Source organism: Ostrea edulis, chromosome 8 (assembly GCF_947568905.1).
Source record: "Ostrea edulis chromosome 8, xbOstEdul1.1, whole genome shotgun sequence".
Classification (NCBI taxonomy): domain Eukaryota; kingdom Metazoa; phylum Mollusca; class Bivalvia; order Ostreida; family Ostreidae; genus Ostrea; species Ostrea edulis.
This window is the reverse complement of record NC_079171.1, coordinates 28,456,695-28,474,861: the sequence shown is the minus strand read 5'-3', so window position 1 is coordinate 28,474,861 and position 18,167 is coordinate 28,456,695. Positions and strand designations below refer to the sequence as shown.

The 18,167-nt window shown below is 34.2% G+C and overlaps 1 protein-coding gene across 1 annotated transcript in view; it reads right to left on the bottom strand.

Annotated features, from left to right (window-relative positions):
- Positions 1–18,167, bottom strand: part of LOC125662022 (aminopeptidase N-like) — a 49,456-nt gene that overhangs the window by 14,607 nt on the left and 16,682 nt on the right. The window contains exons 5-9 of the mRNA XM_048894198.2: positions 17,471–17,625; positions 14,932–15,045; positions 13,982–14,119; positions 10,279–10,344; positions 10,125–10,190 (exon numbers count right to left, since the gene is read on the bottom strand). Coding sequence (XP_048750155.2) covers positions 10,125–10,190; positions 10,279–10,344; positions 13,982–14,119; positions 14,932–15,045; positions 17,471–17,625 — 539 coding nt within the window. The remainder of the gene's footprint in view (positions 1–10,124; positions 10,191–10,278; positions 10,345–13,981; positions 14,120–14,931; positions 15,046–17,470; positions 17,626–18,167) is intronic.

Sequence of the window (18,167 nt, the reverse complement as noted above, 5' to 3'; positions counted from 1 at the left end):
AATAAACTTGAGTGCACATATATAAACATGATTATCACATTCAACGTCCAAAATATGCTTAAGGACTCTTGTTACAAACGCTATTTTTCAAGAATTATAAGAAAAAATGAAAACTCTTATGTTTTTAGATAAGTAAAATGTGTATAATGTAATTCATTTCTATGATCATAATTCAGTCCAAAACAGTGGGGGAGATGCATGTATATAAAATTATAGAAAAGTAATATATTTCAACTTTTGAACATCATAGAAAATATTCAGACCCCTAAATGTTTTTATGAAATTTATATTAGAACTTGTTACAACCAAACTACATGTAAACCAAAATGAATACATCGACACATACATCCATATTTTTTTAAAATTTTTATTTTTTCATACGTATCAAATGTCCTCAAGATGGGTGGGTGTTGCTAAAACGCGGAATGTAAATCAACATAACAGAAAAGAAGGAAAGCAGTTTCAGAGAGAACGGGAAGTCCCCCTCAGAATCAACCGTTTCATATTCTTCATACTAATGCATATGAATTTCAAAATGATTGAAACTTATCAAAGCTATTAAGAAAGTGTCTGTGGGTCCCCCGGCCCCTTTTCCCGGTTTTGTCATTTTCTGACACCCCAACCCCCTACAATTATGATAGTACTTTTATGTTGTTTCAAATTTAAGAAAAATTAAGATAGATACACTGAGAAAGAATTGAATTATAATCTAACCCCTATCAAAGGACACTGTGCGTTTGGGACCAAATTTGGCCCGCGTCCAAATAAAATGACATTACTCAAAATTCTTTTATAGAGTGTATATTTCCTTTATAGAGTGTATATTTCCTTTATAGAGTGTATATTTCCATAAAATGATCGTCATATGTCTGTAGGAAGCTTTATTTATATACAATAATAACGTAAATACAGTGTAGTTTACGATAACGTTGTGCCATTTTTGACATTAACCTATGCAACGTCATGAACAAGAAGGCTGCATGTCATTCATGAATTTTTGACTATGACATACGTATAGAACACGAGTTCCAGTAATTAACACGTGTAAGGTACACGTGAGTCTAAGAACAAAGAATGATTACAGACACGTAGTAGCAGGGGAACTTGACCTTGACCCCACTTTTGACAATATGGTTTTTCCATAACTTTTACATGCGAAGTTCGATTTTCCTGCGGTATAGTGTTGAACCCGAGGAGACACAGCGGGAAAACGATTGCAAAAGAACCAAAGCAAACTAAGGTGAAGTGTACGACCCATCGTAAGTAAGAGGATTTAACAGGTTTAGTAATATTTGAAATTGCTAAAAGTCTAGCTTACAAGTTGTGTTTTATTGTAATTATAAGTCGGTCTCATTATTAATCTAAATAATAAGATATCAGTACTTAGTTTAGAAATAAACTACCAGAAGCCCTCCCTATTTAGGACTGAAGCGCTGCGCTCACTCAGTCTCTGTTAAATAATGATAAATCAAACACAAGATGTTTAACTTGTTGTAAGTACACACATACACCGTATTATGTGTAAATACATGTGCATTATATACTTTTTACTACGAGAGGAAGGGGGCATATAAACCTTGTGTGTTCTTTCCATTCTCTAACCATAGATGTTGCTGCTCGTGAATATCGTCAATGCCGAAATTAACCTAGCTTAATCAATTCATGGTGTAGAATTTTAAGATGAAATTATTTTACCGCTTGTAAACATACTACGCAAATATTGATTTTAAGCTAAATAAAGCGCATTGGTCCGATTTTTTGGTGATATCATAGCTACATTAATCCTGTGATTCTTAAATTCCGTTCCGTTTCGTTTTCCGTTCTGCATTTTAGCAACACCCAAGATAAGTATCCCCGAAGAAACGACTGCGTTACACAAATATTACTTATTTGTGGAAACCATAGAAACGATATCAGTCTCACTATGTACAACCCATGTAAAGATCGATGCCGGATAAAAATCTAAATTCAAATAGTTAGGGGGAGGGGGATAAAATTTCCTGTAAGTTTCTGTCATCCGACATTGATTACACTTTAGTGGAAAAAGACAAGCGACTGTTAAAAACCACATAATAATATTACATCTTAATGAACATCTCATAACTTTAATGCAGTGACTTTCATTTGTGAATAAACAGTAGAAAAGGTACACAGAGTGTTATGTATAATCGTATGTTTTTACTTGTTAATCGATTAGCTTCAACATTCATCATATTTAGTTTTAAAGGGGGATGGGGGGATCTTGATGAAAACTATGTGCATTTAGTTTTTTTGTCAGACATTGAACTTTTGATCTCGCCCCTAAATTCCACGTCTTACGTCACCCTTACGTCATATCCTAAAGTAATGAGCTACTAATAGCTGCTCATCTCCCGTACAGAGTGTAGTTCGATAGTATCTGCAATTTTCTTATCAACACTTACTAATATGTTTTTTGAATTTGATTTATTAGTTGGTTGTCATATTATCACAAAAATGTCAATGCACTGTATATTTTCCTATTGTGGTAAATTGAGGACAATATGACTTAAGTGCATATCTATAAGGTCTGTACTTCAAAGATCTGGAATTGACAAAAAATCTTACGATTAAGATAAAAAAAAAAAAAAAAAAAAAAAAACAAACAAGAGGGCCACAGGCCTTATCGGTCACCTGAATACTAGTGAAAAAGTATCACTACTTCCATGGGCTGTGAAATCTAGAAAAAATTTCCTGTTCTAAATATCTAAGCTAAATTCTAATGTTCAGCAACAGTATAAAACAAGATGTTTTCTTAAAACTTCACTGCCCTCAAAAGTGCATACACTGATGAAAGGCTTTAAATAATAGGTGTATTAGCATTAAAACTTCAAAAGATATGGCTAATTTGGACTCATCTTAAAGTCATAACCCTGGGTTGTGAAATTCACCATTTTTTGTACATCCTTTTCTGCTATTCCTAAGTATGCGTTAAGATTTTATACAGTATCAGCAAACTTACGCATAAATACTATATACTAAGTTTGGCCCCACCCTGGGGTCCAAACCCTTACTCTGGGGAAACAGGCAACGAAATTAAGGGGAAATACTCGCTAAATGCGAGTTAAAAATTGAATTTGCGACTAAAAAATCACAAGTGATCGCAACTTTTTGCGAGTGACAAAACCCCGATCTTTTTCCCGGATTTCCTCGGTTTATTGGCTGTACTTTGAAGTTTACAATAATTTTGTCTTGTGCATAGAAACGCTTTGCAGAATGAATATACAAGTATTGAAAAAGTAAACTTGGATCGAATAAATAACTAGGGCCAAGATAATCTCAGTCAGTGATGTCGAAGATGGCCTACTTCATACACATTTCGGACGTCTCAGAGACGTCTGATTTAAATAGCAAGCATATTGATCTCGTCCGTGTCTACATGAAACAACACATGACAGTGTGTCACCGTTTCACGCGGTGTCCTTCTGTACTCTACAGTCAAACACTTCGAGTTCGAGGGGTTTTCTTTTCAACTAGAATTTTTTTTAGATGAAATTTCCAAACGTTTTGAACATATAGTTTGAATTGGCGCAAACAGTCTTCAAGATTTCAATCCACATGATGCTGTAAATAGGTGGTAGATCTCTGGACAGCGAGTACGCCGCACAAGTGTACCCTATGACCCACATCATGTATGTTGTCTGATAATTCATTGAATTTTAAATGAAAGAATTCGCAATCTTATTTTTATTATTGCACTTTAAAGGAGATTTTAAAAGATTTTCCCAAAATTTTGATAAATAGACATGCTTGTTTTCTTAAATGCATGTAAAACAGTAATCGATTGAAAAATGCTAGTAAAAGCTCAATTTTGCTAGTTGGAAAATAATCCACTGGCTAAAATTTGCTAGTGGTGAAAAAAGTTAATTTCGATCCCTGCGGGAAAATCAAATTTACAAGTTTGGTAAAAGACTACCTGCTCTATCCATTTAGTTTCAATTTAGTATCAAAAGCACTAAAGAAAATGTTATTTAAGTGTTTTACACACAAACACTATATAACAAGTTAGACCCTGCCCTGGGGTCAGAACCCCTACCCCAGGGATCATGAAATTTACAATTTTGGTAGAGGTTTTCCTGTTCTACATCACTATGCATTTAGTTTTTCTTACATGTGTGTGGTTCTTGAGAAGAAGATTTTTGAAATTGGTCAATTTGGGGCAGTTTTTTTACCCTGCCCCTAAGGCCCCAGGGGTACAGGAATCCTGAAATTTACAGTTTATGTTCCCCTTGTTCCAAAAATGTTTCATACCAAATTTGAAAAGAATTAGAATGATAGTTATCAAGAAGAAGTTAAAAATGTCTATTGTTCACACACTAAATAACTGAACATTTTGGCCCCACCCTGATACCAAAAACCCTACCCCTGGGATCATCAAATTTACAATTTTGGTAAATTCTTTCTAAATATCTATTTACTTTCAATTTAGTATCAATAGAACTAAAGAAAATGTTATTTAAGTGTTTTACACATAAACACTATATACCAAATTTGGTCCCGCCCTGGGCTCAGAATCCCTACCCGGAGATCATGAAATTTACCATTTTGGTAGAGGCTTTCCTGCTCTACATTACTATGCATTTAGTTTTTCTTACATGTGTGTGGTTCTTGAGAAGAAGATTTTTGAAAAATTGTCATTTTGGGGCAGTTTTTGCCCCGTCCCTAAGGCCCCAGGGGTGGTGGAGTCCTGAAATTTATAATTTATGTCCCCCTTGTCCCAATGATGCTTCATACCGAATTTGAAAAGAATTGGACCGGTAGTTATTAAGAAGAAGTTAAAAATGTTCAATTGTTAACGCACGACAGACGAAGACGGACGAAAACCAATTGCAATAGGTCAACTGAGTTAAAAAATTGTCTCTGTCTTATACTCAACTGTGTCCCGAGTAAGAATAGAGTTTCATCACCAATGTATCTACTAACTTTTACTCATTCAAAAATAGGAGAGCAAAGAACTATAAAAGAATTAAAATGTTTTAAAATTTTCATCTTAATCGTAAGTTTTTGGGGTTTTTTTTTTTGTTAACAGGGCCATTGCTTTACAAAAGAACTTGACGGTAATACTACGACCATAACAATGTTATATAGTTCTCAATATTTGTCAACTTCATTAATTTTGTGAAATTAGTTTTGTAATTAATCAACGTAAAGAATAAAATGAATTACAAAAGAAGACCGTAAGTTCTGTTGTAAGACGTGGCCCGGTTCACCAGTGTGTCAGATTCACCGGATGATTTATGAATTGGGAAATTTGGCGACTAACGTCAGTGGGTGTCTGCTTCTACACACGATTCGGGAACTTCCACACACCTACACTGTATGCGTCTCCCCCTTTGACCTATGACCTCTACCAAAATACAGTCACTGAGCTGATACCGCTTCAGAGGGATTTGAAAAAATGTTTTACGGCCCTTCATGTCGAAAAGTTCCCAGCTGTAAAAGACCTGAGTAGTGTTACATTTAAGGGACGTAGCAGCGAGGGTTCTTTAACGTGTCGCGACACGAGACCTCCGGTTTTAAAGGCATATTCGAAATTACCCGGACTCTCTCTTCTACACACCGATCGTTTGGCGAAGGAGCAATCACTACCTATTTTAACGTCTTGGGTTTGACATGGCCATGGCACGAGTTAGACTCGAATTTACGACCTCCCGGTTATGAAGCGAATTTAAGCAACCGCGACCGGTATTCTAAGAATATAATATCAAACATTATTTTTGTTTAATTGAGATTTGATACTTTACATATAGCTTTGATATCAAGAGAGGAAGAAACCTATTCTTTTGTGGCTAAAAGGTCTAATAGGAAAGGTGAAAATAATGAACAATCTTACAAACCCTGAACAAATACACAATCAAATTTGGGCAAACACGGACCCCTGGACACACTAGAGGATTTCACTATATCATGAAAAGTGAAAATAACGAACAGTGATCAATCTCACTCCCACAAGCAATACAAAATAGAGAGCTGGACAAACACGGACTCTAGGACACACCAGAGGTGGGATCAGGTGCCTTTGAGGAGTAAACGTCCCCTGTCCACCGACCACACCCGACGTGAACCTTATATTTTGATCAGATAAACGGAGTATTCCGTAGTCGAAATTAGGCCTGGAGGCTATAAAACTTCTACTGTACTCATACTCAAACTCAGCCTTCTTTGCTTTGAGTACAACTCTGAGCAATGTACTCCATTTGAGTATGAGAATAATTTGATAAAAGTTTTATAACCTTCACCTTTGAGTATGAATACGATTTAGATCACGGGGTTTGAGTATGAAAACGTACTCAAAAAAGTTTTATAACCGTCAGGCTAGAGTGCAAAGAGCGGCCTATTAATTGGTATGGAAGACATCAGACAGCATTTGACCCAATGACAGGTTGTATTGGCAAACGAGATCATTATAACGACCATAGAATTTGGAAAATGATGATTCTAATGGATACTATTAATACCCCTGCACCATCCACCTGTTTGTAGCCTCTATTGTTACTAGGTTACTAGAGGATTCAATAGACACAGGTTGTAGACTTCATTACTTCTATACTCGCAGTTATTGTCTATATGGCGGGGCTTTTTGTTTTTAGTAGCACATGCTTTGTCTCTCAATCAGAGCTTATGTACGTGTAAATTAACAAATCATGTAAATTAATAAACCCCAATCTGTAGCTATTTGTCAACAAATATTTCAATGTACTGATTTAGAATTTGAATTTGAATTTCTTTGTCCGTCTAAAGTAAAGAATTTAACAATGTAAGAACTAAGTAAGTTTATAATCTATGAATTAGAATTCATTGAAGGAATGAACTGTGACACTTCACGCCTGCGCACTTCATGCTGTGCATAAATTATGCTGATGTGAAGAGATGCAGTTAAGACCCTCATGTATCCCACAAAATGATTATTTTCTTTAAAAATACAGTCTAATGTTATTTCTCTTGAAATTCCAGGCCGTTGAAATAGTATAAAACTATTCGTCACGACAATACGCAGGTTCATCCTTTCATTTCATATAACCTATGTAAAGTCCACGTTTTACGTCAAACAAACGTCATATCCTGAGGTAAATGATCTGTTTATTTCCCACACAGAATACAGTTTGATAGCAACTGCAATTTTCTTATTAACACGCATGAATATGATGTTTTTGAAATGGATTTATTAGTTGGTTGTCATATTATCACAATAATGCCAATGTCCTGTGTATTTTCTTATCGTGGTGAATTCTGGACAATACGACTAAAGTACAGGTACACCTATAAAAATATGCATTTCGTCATTCCGCTGCTTTTAGTAATGAATTCTAATGGTTCGTTTGTCGAAATATTGCGATATTTAGCCAAAATGCTGATTCAAATATAAGACCCGAGTTCAAAAAGTCTCGTTAATTAGTTAGGTAGTCACGTGATACAGTGACCTTCGATCAACTGATAGGGAAATTAGGGTTAAGTAGTTGTAAAATATAAGCTTTTAGGGGCCTAATTTATTCACCGTGGACAGCATTCATTTCGATATTGACAAATTTCTCGAATGTTATATGTTTTAGTCACCAGTGCATGCAAATAGCGATATAAATTCCCAAATGTAGCGAGGAAAGCGCTTATGGAATCGACAATTGCGAGTAAATAATCTTTACATGGGTCGTTGTCTCAACACTATTTGGTAATGTTGTTCCTTTAAACGTATGTCATTTTTTTCTTTCAAATAAACAGTGCAATTATTATTCATTTTTGGGATTAGACAAATTTGATACCTACATCGTTGACAACTAGGCCTACTGTCACGGGTGCATTTCGAAAATAAATATAAAATAAAAGTAATCACATTTAACGTGGAAATCACAATAATTTATTTCAACAAAGCATTTTTATTACCGTCTTCCAAGGAAGACGGTATCATATTGTTGAAGTATTTTAGACTTCAGACGATGTCCTTCCTCTACTTTGTGATTGGTAGAAATGCATGATGTGAAAATATTTAATTTATTTCATTGGTTGAAATTCTGTTAAACGCAAGGGGGATAATTTCGTGATGATCTAATTTCCGTACGACTGAACACTTTTACAGGATTTTCGATCTTAAAAAAGAGAGAGTAAACGAAGAGAAGAAAGAAGAAAAATTGAAACTGACATTTTAATCTTATTCATAACAACGATAAAAAAAACAGTTTCTATAATTCATCACACAACAAAAATGGTCTTTTTTTCCCCACGCAAACATTACAATTCTTCTTGATAAAATTTTGGCAATTTTCAGCTATTTAGTAGTTTTTGTTTCATGCTTTGTGAAAAATTAAACACGCTGAACATCTGCTTTTCATTGTTTTCTTAAGGTTGAAAAGAAACAATGCTTTCTATTTTTTAGTATAAATATCATGTCTACTTCAAGGTCATACTAGAAAAATTATTGTACAGTAGTTTCTAGTAGGTGTTCTTTAAAAACTTGACTTTATATAAGATTTAACATTTTAGAAAAGTTTGATTATGTGGTCATTTAATAAAAATATAGATACTTAAAAAGCATATCATACATTTATATCAGTTTACTATATAAGGTTCTTCCTAAAGACGGCAGGCTTTGTTAAAAAGCTATACTTGTTACTATTATTTAGTGTACACTTTTTTTTTGGTCTACACGTCGTTAGGAAGTGGGAGCAAGGCGTTATACCGTACTTGATGTCACGAGTTCATTTTTTAGTGTTTTTTTTAAAAATACAGTCTAATTTCATTTCTCTTGAAATTCCCAGCCATTAAAACAGCATAAAACTGTATAGATAATGATACACATGCAGATTGTTCACAAATGGAAAGCATTCATACTTACAATTGGTAAAGATATCGAAGAGAAATATACATGTATATATATGGAAAATCATATGATATTATGTGTGTAATGACGCCATGACGTCAGCTTCCCATTCATAGATCAAGCATTATAGAAGTTTGCCTATTTGAAGGATAATTAAGAAATGTCTTTCATATAAGATGAGGCTAGAGGTACTAGTATATCAAGTAGAAGATATTTGTTATATATTAATTGTAGTTTGATAATAAATCGATATTGCACTATTTAGGGTTACACATTGATTGGCCTATTTCATAAGTTACAGGTTTATAGTAAACCCCACTGTTAGTCTGTGTTTATATTCAACAGTCTATTGTATTCCTTGTATGTTTAATCATTATTTCATAGAAAAATACAGAATCTAAAACGAAGTGTGGAATAATTTGTAGTCTTCATTGAGTGAAAATATGTCTTCTAACCTAACTCATTACTTCACAACACCGGGTTATTTAGGATTTTAAGAGATATGTAAAAAGAGTGCAGACTTTTGATATGTATATATGTAAAAAGAGTCCAGACTTTTATTCATTTCTTCCTGATATATATATATATATATATATATATATATATATATATATATATATATATATATATACCTTTCACCTTTCTAAAGGTATCCAGAAGTCTTGATTGCTATCTTTGTGTTATATACCTCTGTACAATTGTCCCATTGTCTTATTTGCTTCTTTGATAGTAATGTTGTTTTTGTTTTCTTGTTGTTGTGTATTGCTATATTTGTTTTCACACATCTGAGAAATTGTCCCATTGTGTTGTTGTTGTTGTTATTGCTGTTTATCTGCTAACTTTGTTTTCACACATCTGTGGTATTGCGTTATTTGTGTTGCAGTTGTTGTTGTTTTTAAGTTTGCTATCGTTTTCACACATCTGTGGTATTGCGTTATTTGTGTTGCAGTTGTTGTTGTTTTTAAGTTTGCTATCGTTTTCACACATCTGTAGAATTGCCCTATTATGTTATTTGTGTTGTTGCTTTTTTATTTGCTAACTTTGTTTTCATACTTTTGTAAAATTATCCACTTGTCTTCTTTGTTTACTTAGGTTTTTTCTTGTTTTCTTTGTTTACTTAGGTTTTTTCTTGTTTTCTTTGTTTACTTAGGTTTTTTCTTGTTTTCTTTGTTTACTTAGGTTTTTTCTTGTTTTCTTTGTTTATTTAGATTTTTTCTTGTCTTCTTTCTTTACTTAGGTTTTTCTTGTCTTCTTGGTTTACTTAGGTTTTCCCTTGCTATATGTGTTTACATACCTCTGTAAAAGTGTCCCACAGTTGGTCCATTGCTGCATTTTGATATTTAAATTTGCTAACGTAGGTCTATAAAACAAAAGAACGTGAAGTTTGTATACGTTTTTGTAAATGGAAAAATCACTAAACAATTTTAGACGGACAACTGAGTACTTACCCGCAGTCCTTTCTGAAAGTCTTCCCATCCCACAAATCCCATCAACATTCTCAGAATCGCCATGCCCTGAACAAATATAGTGTAGATAGATACAAAGTACAGTGTACATATAGACATTTACATACAGCGTACATATTTACATACAGAGTACATATAGATATTTACATACAGTGTACATATAGATATTTACATACAGTGTACATATAGATATTTACATACAGTGTACATATAGACATTTACATACAGTGTACATATAGACATTTACATACAGTGTATATATAGACATTTACATACAGTGTACATAAAGATATTTACATACAGCGTACATATAGACATTTACATACAGCGTACATATAGACATTTACATACAGTATACATATAGATATTTATATACAGTGTACATATAAATATTTACATACAGTGTACATATAGATATTTACATACAGTATACATAAAGACATTTACATACAGTGTACATATAGACATTTACATACAGGTGTACATATAGACATTTACATACAGGTGTACATATAGACATTTACATACAGCGTACATATGTATATTTACATACAGTGTACATATAGTTATTTACATACAGTGTACATATAGATATTTACATACAGTGTATATATACACATTTACATACAGTGTACATATAGACATTTACATACAGTGTACATATAGATATTTACATACAGTGTACATATAGACATTTACATACAGTGTACATATAGATGTTTACATACAGTGTACATATAGATATTACATACAGTGTACATATAGACATTGGAGTAGTGTATATATAGACAATTACAGTGTATGTATAGACGTTAAAGCTTATAATGTATATTATATATATATATATGTATGCTTGTTCTGCGTATAATCAGCTTTTAAATCGAGGCAAGCTACTGACAAACAAGTGGATGGTACTGGTAGTCTCGATTGAAGTCAGTATTTCGCAATTTCTATGGTCGTTATAACGATCTAGTTCGCCAATACAACCTATCATTGGGTCAAATACTGTCTGACATATTTCATATCGATTGTTAGGCCGTTCTTGGAACACCGATTTTGACTATGGATAACTCCGTTTACCTGATCAAGATATAGGGCGCACGGCGGGTGTGACAGGTCGACAGGGGATACTTACTTCTCCTAGGCACCTGATCCCACCTCTGGTGTGTCCAGGGTTCCATGTTTGCCAATCTATCTATTTTGTATTGCTTATAGGATTATTAGATTGATCAGTGTTCGTTATCTTCGCCTTTCATGTTATATTAGCGGATTTACTCTCAACGCGTTTTGCTGATGCCTTTCTACAACATTTCAATTTCTTCAAATACCCTTCGGATGAGACCGCAAAAACCGAGGTCCCATGTCAAAGCAGGTGTGGCACGATAAAGACCCTTACTACTCACTTTAGTGGAAAAAGACAAGCGACTGTTAAAAACCACATAATAATATTACATCTTAATGAACATCTCATAGCTTTAATGCAGTGACTTTCATTTGTGAATAAACAGTAGAAAAGGTATACAGAGTGTTATGTATAATTGTATGTTTTTACTTGTTAATCGATTAGCTTCAACATTCATCTTATTTAGTTTTAAAGGGGGATGGGGGATATTGATGAAAACTATGTGAATTTAGTTTTTTGTAAAACATTGAACTTTTGATCTCGCCCCTAAATTCCACGTCTTACGTCACCCTTACGTCATATCCTGAAGTAATGAGCTACTAATAGCTGCTTATCTCCCGTACAGAGTGTAGTTCGATAGTATCTGCAATTTTCTTATCAACACTTACTAATATGTTTTTTGAATTTGATTTATTAGTTGGTTGTCATATTATCACAAAAATGTCAATGCACTGTATATTTTCCTATTGTGGTGAACTGAGGACAATCTGACTAAAGTACATCTCTATAAGGTCTCTACTTTAAAGATCTGGGATTGACAAAAAATCTTACGATTAAGATAATCGAGCCCTGTAGGGCCGAGATCAATTCTTTCTCTCACAGAATGGACAGCTTGAGGCTTTTTTCCAACTTAAAACATTGCATCTTTTGTTCTAAGAATGTACATACTCAGGTAAACCCATTGACAATGACAATTATGAATAAAGCTATTTTTGAATAGTCTGACAATATAACCAGTCTTGCGTAAAAGTCTGTTTCTTTTGTTCATTTACTGGACAATCTCAATTAAGTAGTCTTGTATTGCAATTTTTATATTAACTCACTATGAAGTACTGAGTCATATCAACATGTCGTCCTCTGATGGGGAGATAATTTTCATTGCACAATCAAAATTTAAGGATTTTAATGAAAGTACTGCGAATATTATCTTCATGAGTGTTATATTCTGGAGATGGAGGGTGAAAAAATTATGAAGCCAAATTTTGATCTGAAAAGCATTGTGTTTTCGAATATTTGGATGAGGAAATAATTAAAGCCAGCCAAAAAAGAACACAATACGTCCATCTCGTGAAATGAAATGAAATTATTCATGAAAGCGAAAATAATAATTCAGAATCAGGATATGTTAATAAAGAAAGCATAAAAAAAGCATTGTGAGGAAGTTTCGGAATGTGCCTCTGGATCAATACAGCATGAAAATATGTCTTTCAAATTTAAGTTTTTATGCGATATAATAATGGCCCATGGATTTTTTTTTTTTAAATTGTGAATCTCAAAGTTGGAGCAGAGGATTATACTAAGGGGGGGATATCGTTTTAAGTGTTTCAGTGATTTTTCCGACATCTGTGTTGATTCTTACTTGTAGGGAATTTAAAATTAAATTTGTAGCTCTTTGACAAACGTATTGTTTTTCTCTTATTTTCAGCCTACCTATAGACGTCTAATAAGTTATTGGGTTTACCTGGCACCGTCCTATAAGTTGACAATTACTGTCCATTATTTTTAAGAACGGACAGTTTCTGTCCTTTCTTAAAAATAATGGACAACAATTGTCAACTTATTGGACACCTACAGGTAACCTTTTTCACTATAAGTGGACTTTCTTCTATGTAAAAGCCTAAAAAGACAAAGAATTGCGTAACAAAAATGTTTTAAGTAAAGTGAGATTTTGGAATGAGATTTTCTCTTACCTCCGTGTATGAAACTAATGGTTTTGATTTGAGGTTTTGCTTTACTTTACTGTGCAACATGAAATATATGAGATTTTCTCTTACCCTCACTATATGTAACAGAGGGTTTGATTGGAGGTTCACTATTACCTTGCTGTGTATGCAACTGAGGGTTTGATTGGAGGTTCACTATCATTACCTTACTGTATGTAATTAAGGGTTTGATTGGAGGTTCACTATTACCTTTCCGTGTATGTAACTGAGGGTTTGATTGGAGATTCACTATTACCTTGCTGTATGTAACATAGGGTTTGATTGGAGGTTCACTATTACCTTGCTGTGTATGTAACTGAGGGTTTGATTGGAGGTTCACTATTACCTTTCCGTGTATATAACTGAAGGTTCGATTGGAGATTCACTATTACTATGCTGTATGTAACTGAGGGTTTGATTGGAGATTCACTATTACCTTGCTGTATGTATATATAACTGAGGGTTTGATTGGAGATTCACGATTACCTTGCTGTATGTAACTGAGGGTTTGATTGGAGGTTCACTATTACCTTGCTGTATGTATATGTAACTGAGGGTTTGATTGGAGATTCACGATTACCTTGCTGTATGAAATGGAATCAAACGATTCTGCAATGTCGTTAGGTGTGGCGATCGGAGTAGAAACCGGATGTGATGTCGTCAGAGCATCTTTGACCATCACTGGAAATACTTCTTTTGCAACAACAGATAAAGTAAACTGAAAGAAAAAACATTATCAACACAAGATAAAGAAATTATCGCAGATGAAAGATTAACCTGCCTAATCCGACTCTTTTGTAATCCGTATCACTGCTTTATTTTTTGTTACCACTCCTCTTTTTCCACATTTTTTTATACCGAGTAGTCTAATAGTGTGAATCCGACATAAGACTTATCTTCGGAAGCATATTGGATAAAATAGGTCTTACAGTGTATTGTAATTTATTAATTATCATACGTACAAAACATCACATTCATTAGACAAAAACATCAATGAAGTCTTTGTCTTTGCCCCAAAACGTTAAAAGTCAGAAACCAATAGACAACCCCTTCCCCCACTTCTCTGTAAGAAGTATGCGACTATATAACTGGACAAATAAATCACGATATAGTATCATGCCCACATTTACTACAATACTACTATATAGCGGAGCTGACAGAGACATATCTGCTCTAGTCAGTAGTTAACAAAGAGAGGGAGCGAGAAGCTGTACACGTCACTGCAGGTACGTCATCTTGCAGTGCATTACGTATCCGAAGGTGGCAGGGCAATTCGTGCCTAGCACCTTCAGGACTACTACATGACTGAAATTTGAAGAAATGCTCTTCATAAAGTTTCACGATACCGTTCCGAGCAAATAGCAGATGTGCATTTCTAGCGATGTCATTATAAGCAGACATTTACCATTATAAACTTATCTTGTGTCGCAGAAGGCATTGCAGTAAATAGCGCTGTTACATCTGATTGGTTGAATCGTTTTTATGTATATATTGACTTAGAATGATCTGAAACAGTATTTCTAAACTTACGACGTTCCAGTCTGGGTAAATGGCGTCCATTGCAAAATACATCAGAAGACTCGCGAAGCCCTCATTCAACCACAGATCGTCCCACCACCGCATAGTTACCATATTACCAAACCACTGTAAAATAGAGTTAAACATTGTATGTCACCAAACCACTGTAAAATAGCAGTTAAACACTGTATGTCACCAAACCACTGTAAAATAGCAGTTAAACACTGTATGTCACCAAACTATTGTAAAAACAGCTCTGTATATCATCAAACCACTGTAAAAAAACCAAAAAAACCAAAAACCCAGCTCAACATATCATCAAAGCAATGTAAAATAATAGCTCAACATATCATCAAACAACTGTAAAAAAAAAACAACAAAAAACCCCCCAGCTCAACATATCATCAAACCACTGTAAAATAACAGCTCTGTATATCAACATACCACTGTAAAATAACAGCTGTGTATATCATCAAACCACTGTAAAATAACAGCTGTGTATATCATCAAACCACTGTAAAATAACAGCTCAACATATCATCAAACCACTGTAAAATAACAGCTCTGTATATCATCAAACCACTGTAAAATAACAGCTCAACATATCATCAAACCACTTTAAAATAACAGCTCTGTATATCATCAAACCACTGTAAATTAACAGCTCAACATATCATCAAATCACTGTAAAATAACAGCTCAACATATCATCAAACCACTTTAAAATAACAGCTCTGTATATCATCAAACCATTGTAAAATAACAGCTCAAGATATCATCAAACCACTGTAAAATAACAGCTTAACATATCATCAAACCACTGTAAAATAACAGCTCAACATATCATCAAACCACTGTAAATTAACAGCTCAACATATCATCAAACCACTGTAAAATAACATCTCTGTATATCATCAAACCACTATAAAATAACAGCTCAACATATCATCAAACCACTGTAAAATAACAGCTCTCTATATCATCAAACCACTGTAGAATAACAGCTCAACATATCATCAAACCACTGTAAAATAACAGCTCTGTATATCGTCAAACCACTGTAAAATAACAGCTCTGTATATCATCAAACCACTGTAAAATAACAGCTCTGTATATCATCAAACCACTGTAAAATAACAGCTCAACACTGTATATCACATTTTCCTGGTAAATAACATCCACAACACTCCTTATTATCCAACCACTGAAAAACACAGTTACAACACTCTATATTACAGAATCACTGCGAATAACATTTAAACACTGCATATCTTCAAACCACTGAAAAATAAAGTTATGAAACTGCATGTCATCAAATTGCAGAAAATTACAGTTATGGATATCTCAAATAATCACTGAGTAATCACATAGACAACAATCCATAATATAAAACCACAGCAAAATAACAAAAAATGATAATCCGTATTATAAAAACACCGCAAAAACCAGAAATCCCTTTCCACGTTAACAAACCACTGTTATAATGCATTTTTTTCTTTGCTGAAGCAATGAAAAACAAAATGTGTTTTTGAAACACTGATGTTCCCGGATTACATTATATGGAATCATTTTCAAAGTAGGTCAGAAGTCAATTTCAAGGTCATAAGATCAACACATTTGGACCAATAGAAAGGTTGTGCCACAGGGAATACACATGCTAAATCTGAAAGGTCTACCTTTTATCGTTTAAAAGATATGACCAAGGTTAAAGCTTTGTTTGGAAAAATGCCAAAAACGAGGTCAATGTCAAGGTTACAACGTCAACAGATCTTGTATCATTGGAAAGGTCCTCTCACAAAACATGCACACGCTTAATATAAAACAGTACTTTTTACGATTTAAAAAAAGGCTTATGTTATGATTTTTTCTAAAAGTAGGTCGAAGGTCAGTGAAAAGATCATCAGGTCAAAGATGTCGTTGCCAATAGTAAGGTCTTACCACAAGGAATACACGTACCAAATGTGAAAGGCCTTACTGTTACGGTGTAAAAGATATGACCAAGATTAAAGTTTTCTGCAAATAGACAGACAGAAATACTGACGGACGGACAGACAAACAGACTGACCGACCAAAATTAGATGACCTCAAATCCGGGGGCAGAAAAATGAATTGTGACACTGATTTAATATACCTGACAATTATTGTCAGCCATTGACTTTTGATGAGGTCTAAATATGACTATACGGACCTCGCAAAGAATTGATCTCGAAAATTCTGAAATGTACCAACGTAGGTTGCACTAGTTACCTCTTACATTACTTACCGTACTTCTCAAGAGAATTAGTAGTCCCTATAGTATTCCATATATCACAATATAAATAGTACTACTACCAGTCCAATCACGATAGAAATAGTATTACTTATAGTCCAATCACGATAGAAATAGTACTGCTTATGGTACAATTACGATAGACATTAATAGCACTGCTTATGGTACAACTACGATAGAAATAATATCACTTACAGTACAATCTGAATAGAAATAGTGCTGCTTACACAGGTAGTACTATCAGTATAAATAGTCATTATTTCCACACTATCCTCGACATACCGTATGTGCAACTTCATGAGCCACAATGAGAGTGACCATTAGCTTGTTTTCGCTGGAGGACACGCCATGTTCATATAGTAACGCAGTCTCGCGATAAAGCACGAGACCCCAATTCTCCATTGCTCCCCCACTGAAATCCGGAACTGCAACGTGATCTGTAATGGAAAGTATAAGTATTGCTATATAAAGGACTATTTCAAGTCGTAATGCTACAAATATTGATGACTGTTGGGATAAATTTTGTGTTTCAACTATTGTAAAAATTCTAAATCAAGCCCTTTATCTAATAGATTCATGATTAAATCTTCGGTATTGCCAACCTCAAGTATTGTACATCAGTCATTTAAAAATAGGGATTTCAAACGGATATTTTAATGTATTAGATACAGACTACCTTTGAAATTAGGAGACTTTCGGGATAAACTACCATTACTGTACATATTCAAATAAATATCTGATTTAGCCAACGCGTCTAGTAGTCTGTGTTTACTATCATCTCCCGTGGGGATCCGGGTCAGAATAGGTCCTCAGTACCCCCTTACTTGTCGTAAGAAGCGACTAAACGGTTCTTCGGATGAGACCGCAAAAACTGAGACCCCGTGTCACAGCAGTGTGGCAAGATAAAGACCCCTCTCTGCTCAAAGGCCCTAAGCGCCGAGCATATGCTTAAATTTTGCAGCCCTTCATCGACAATGGT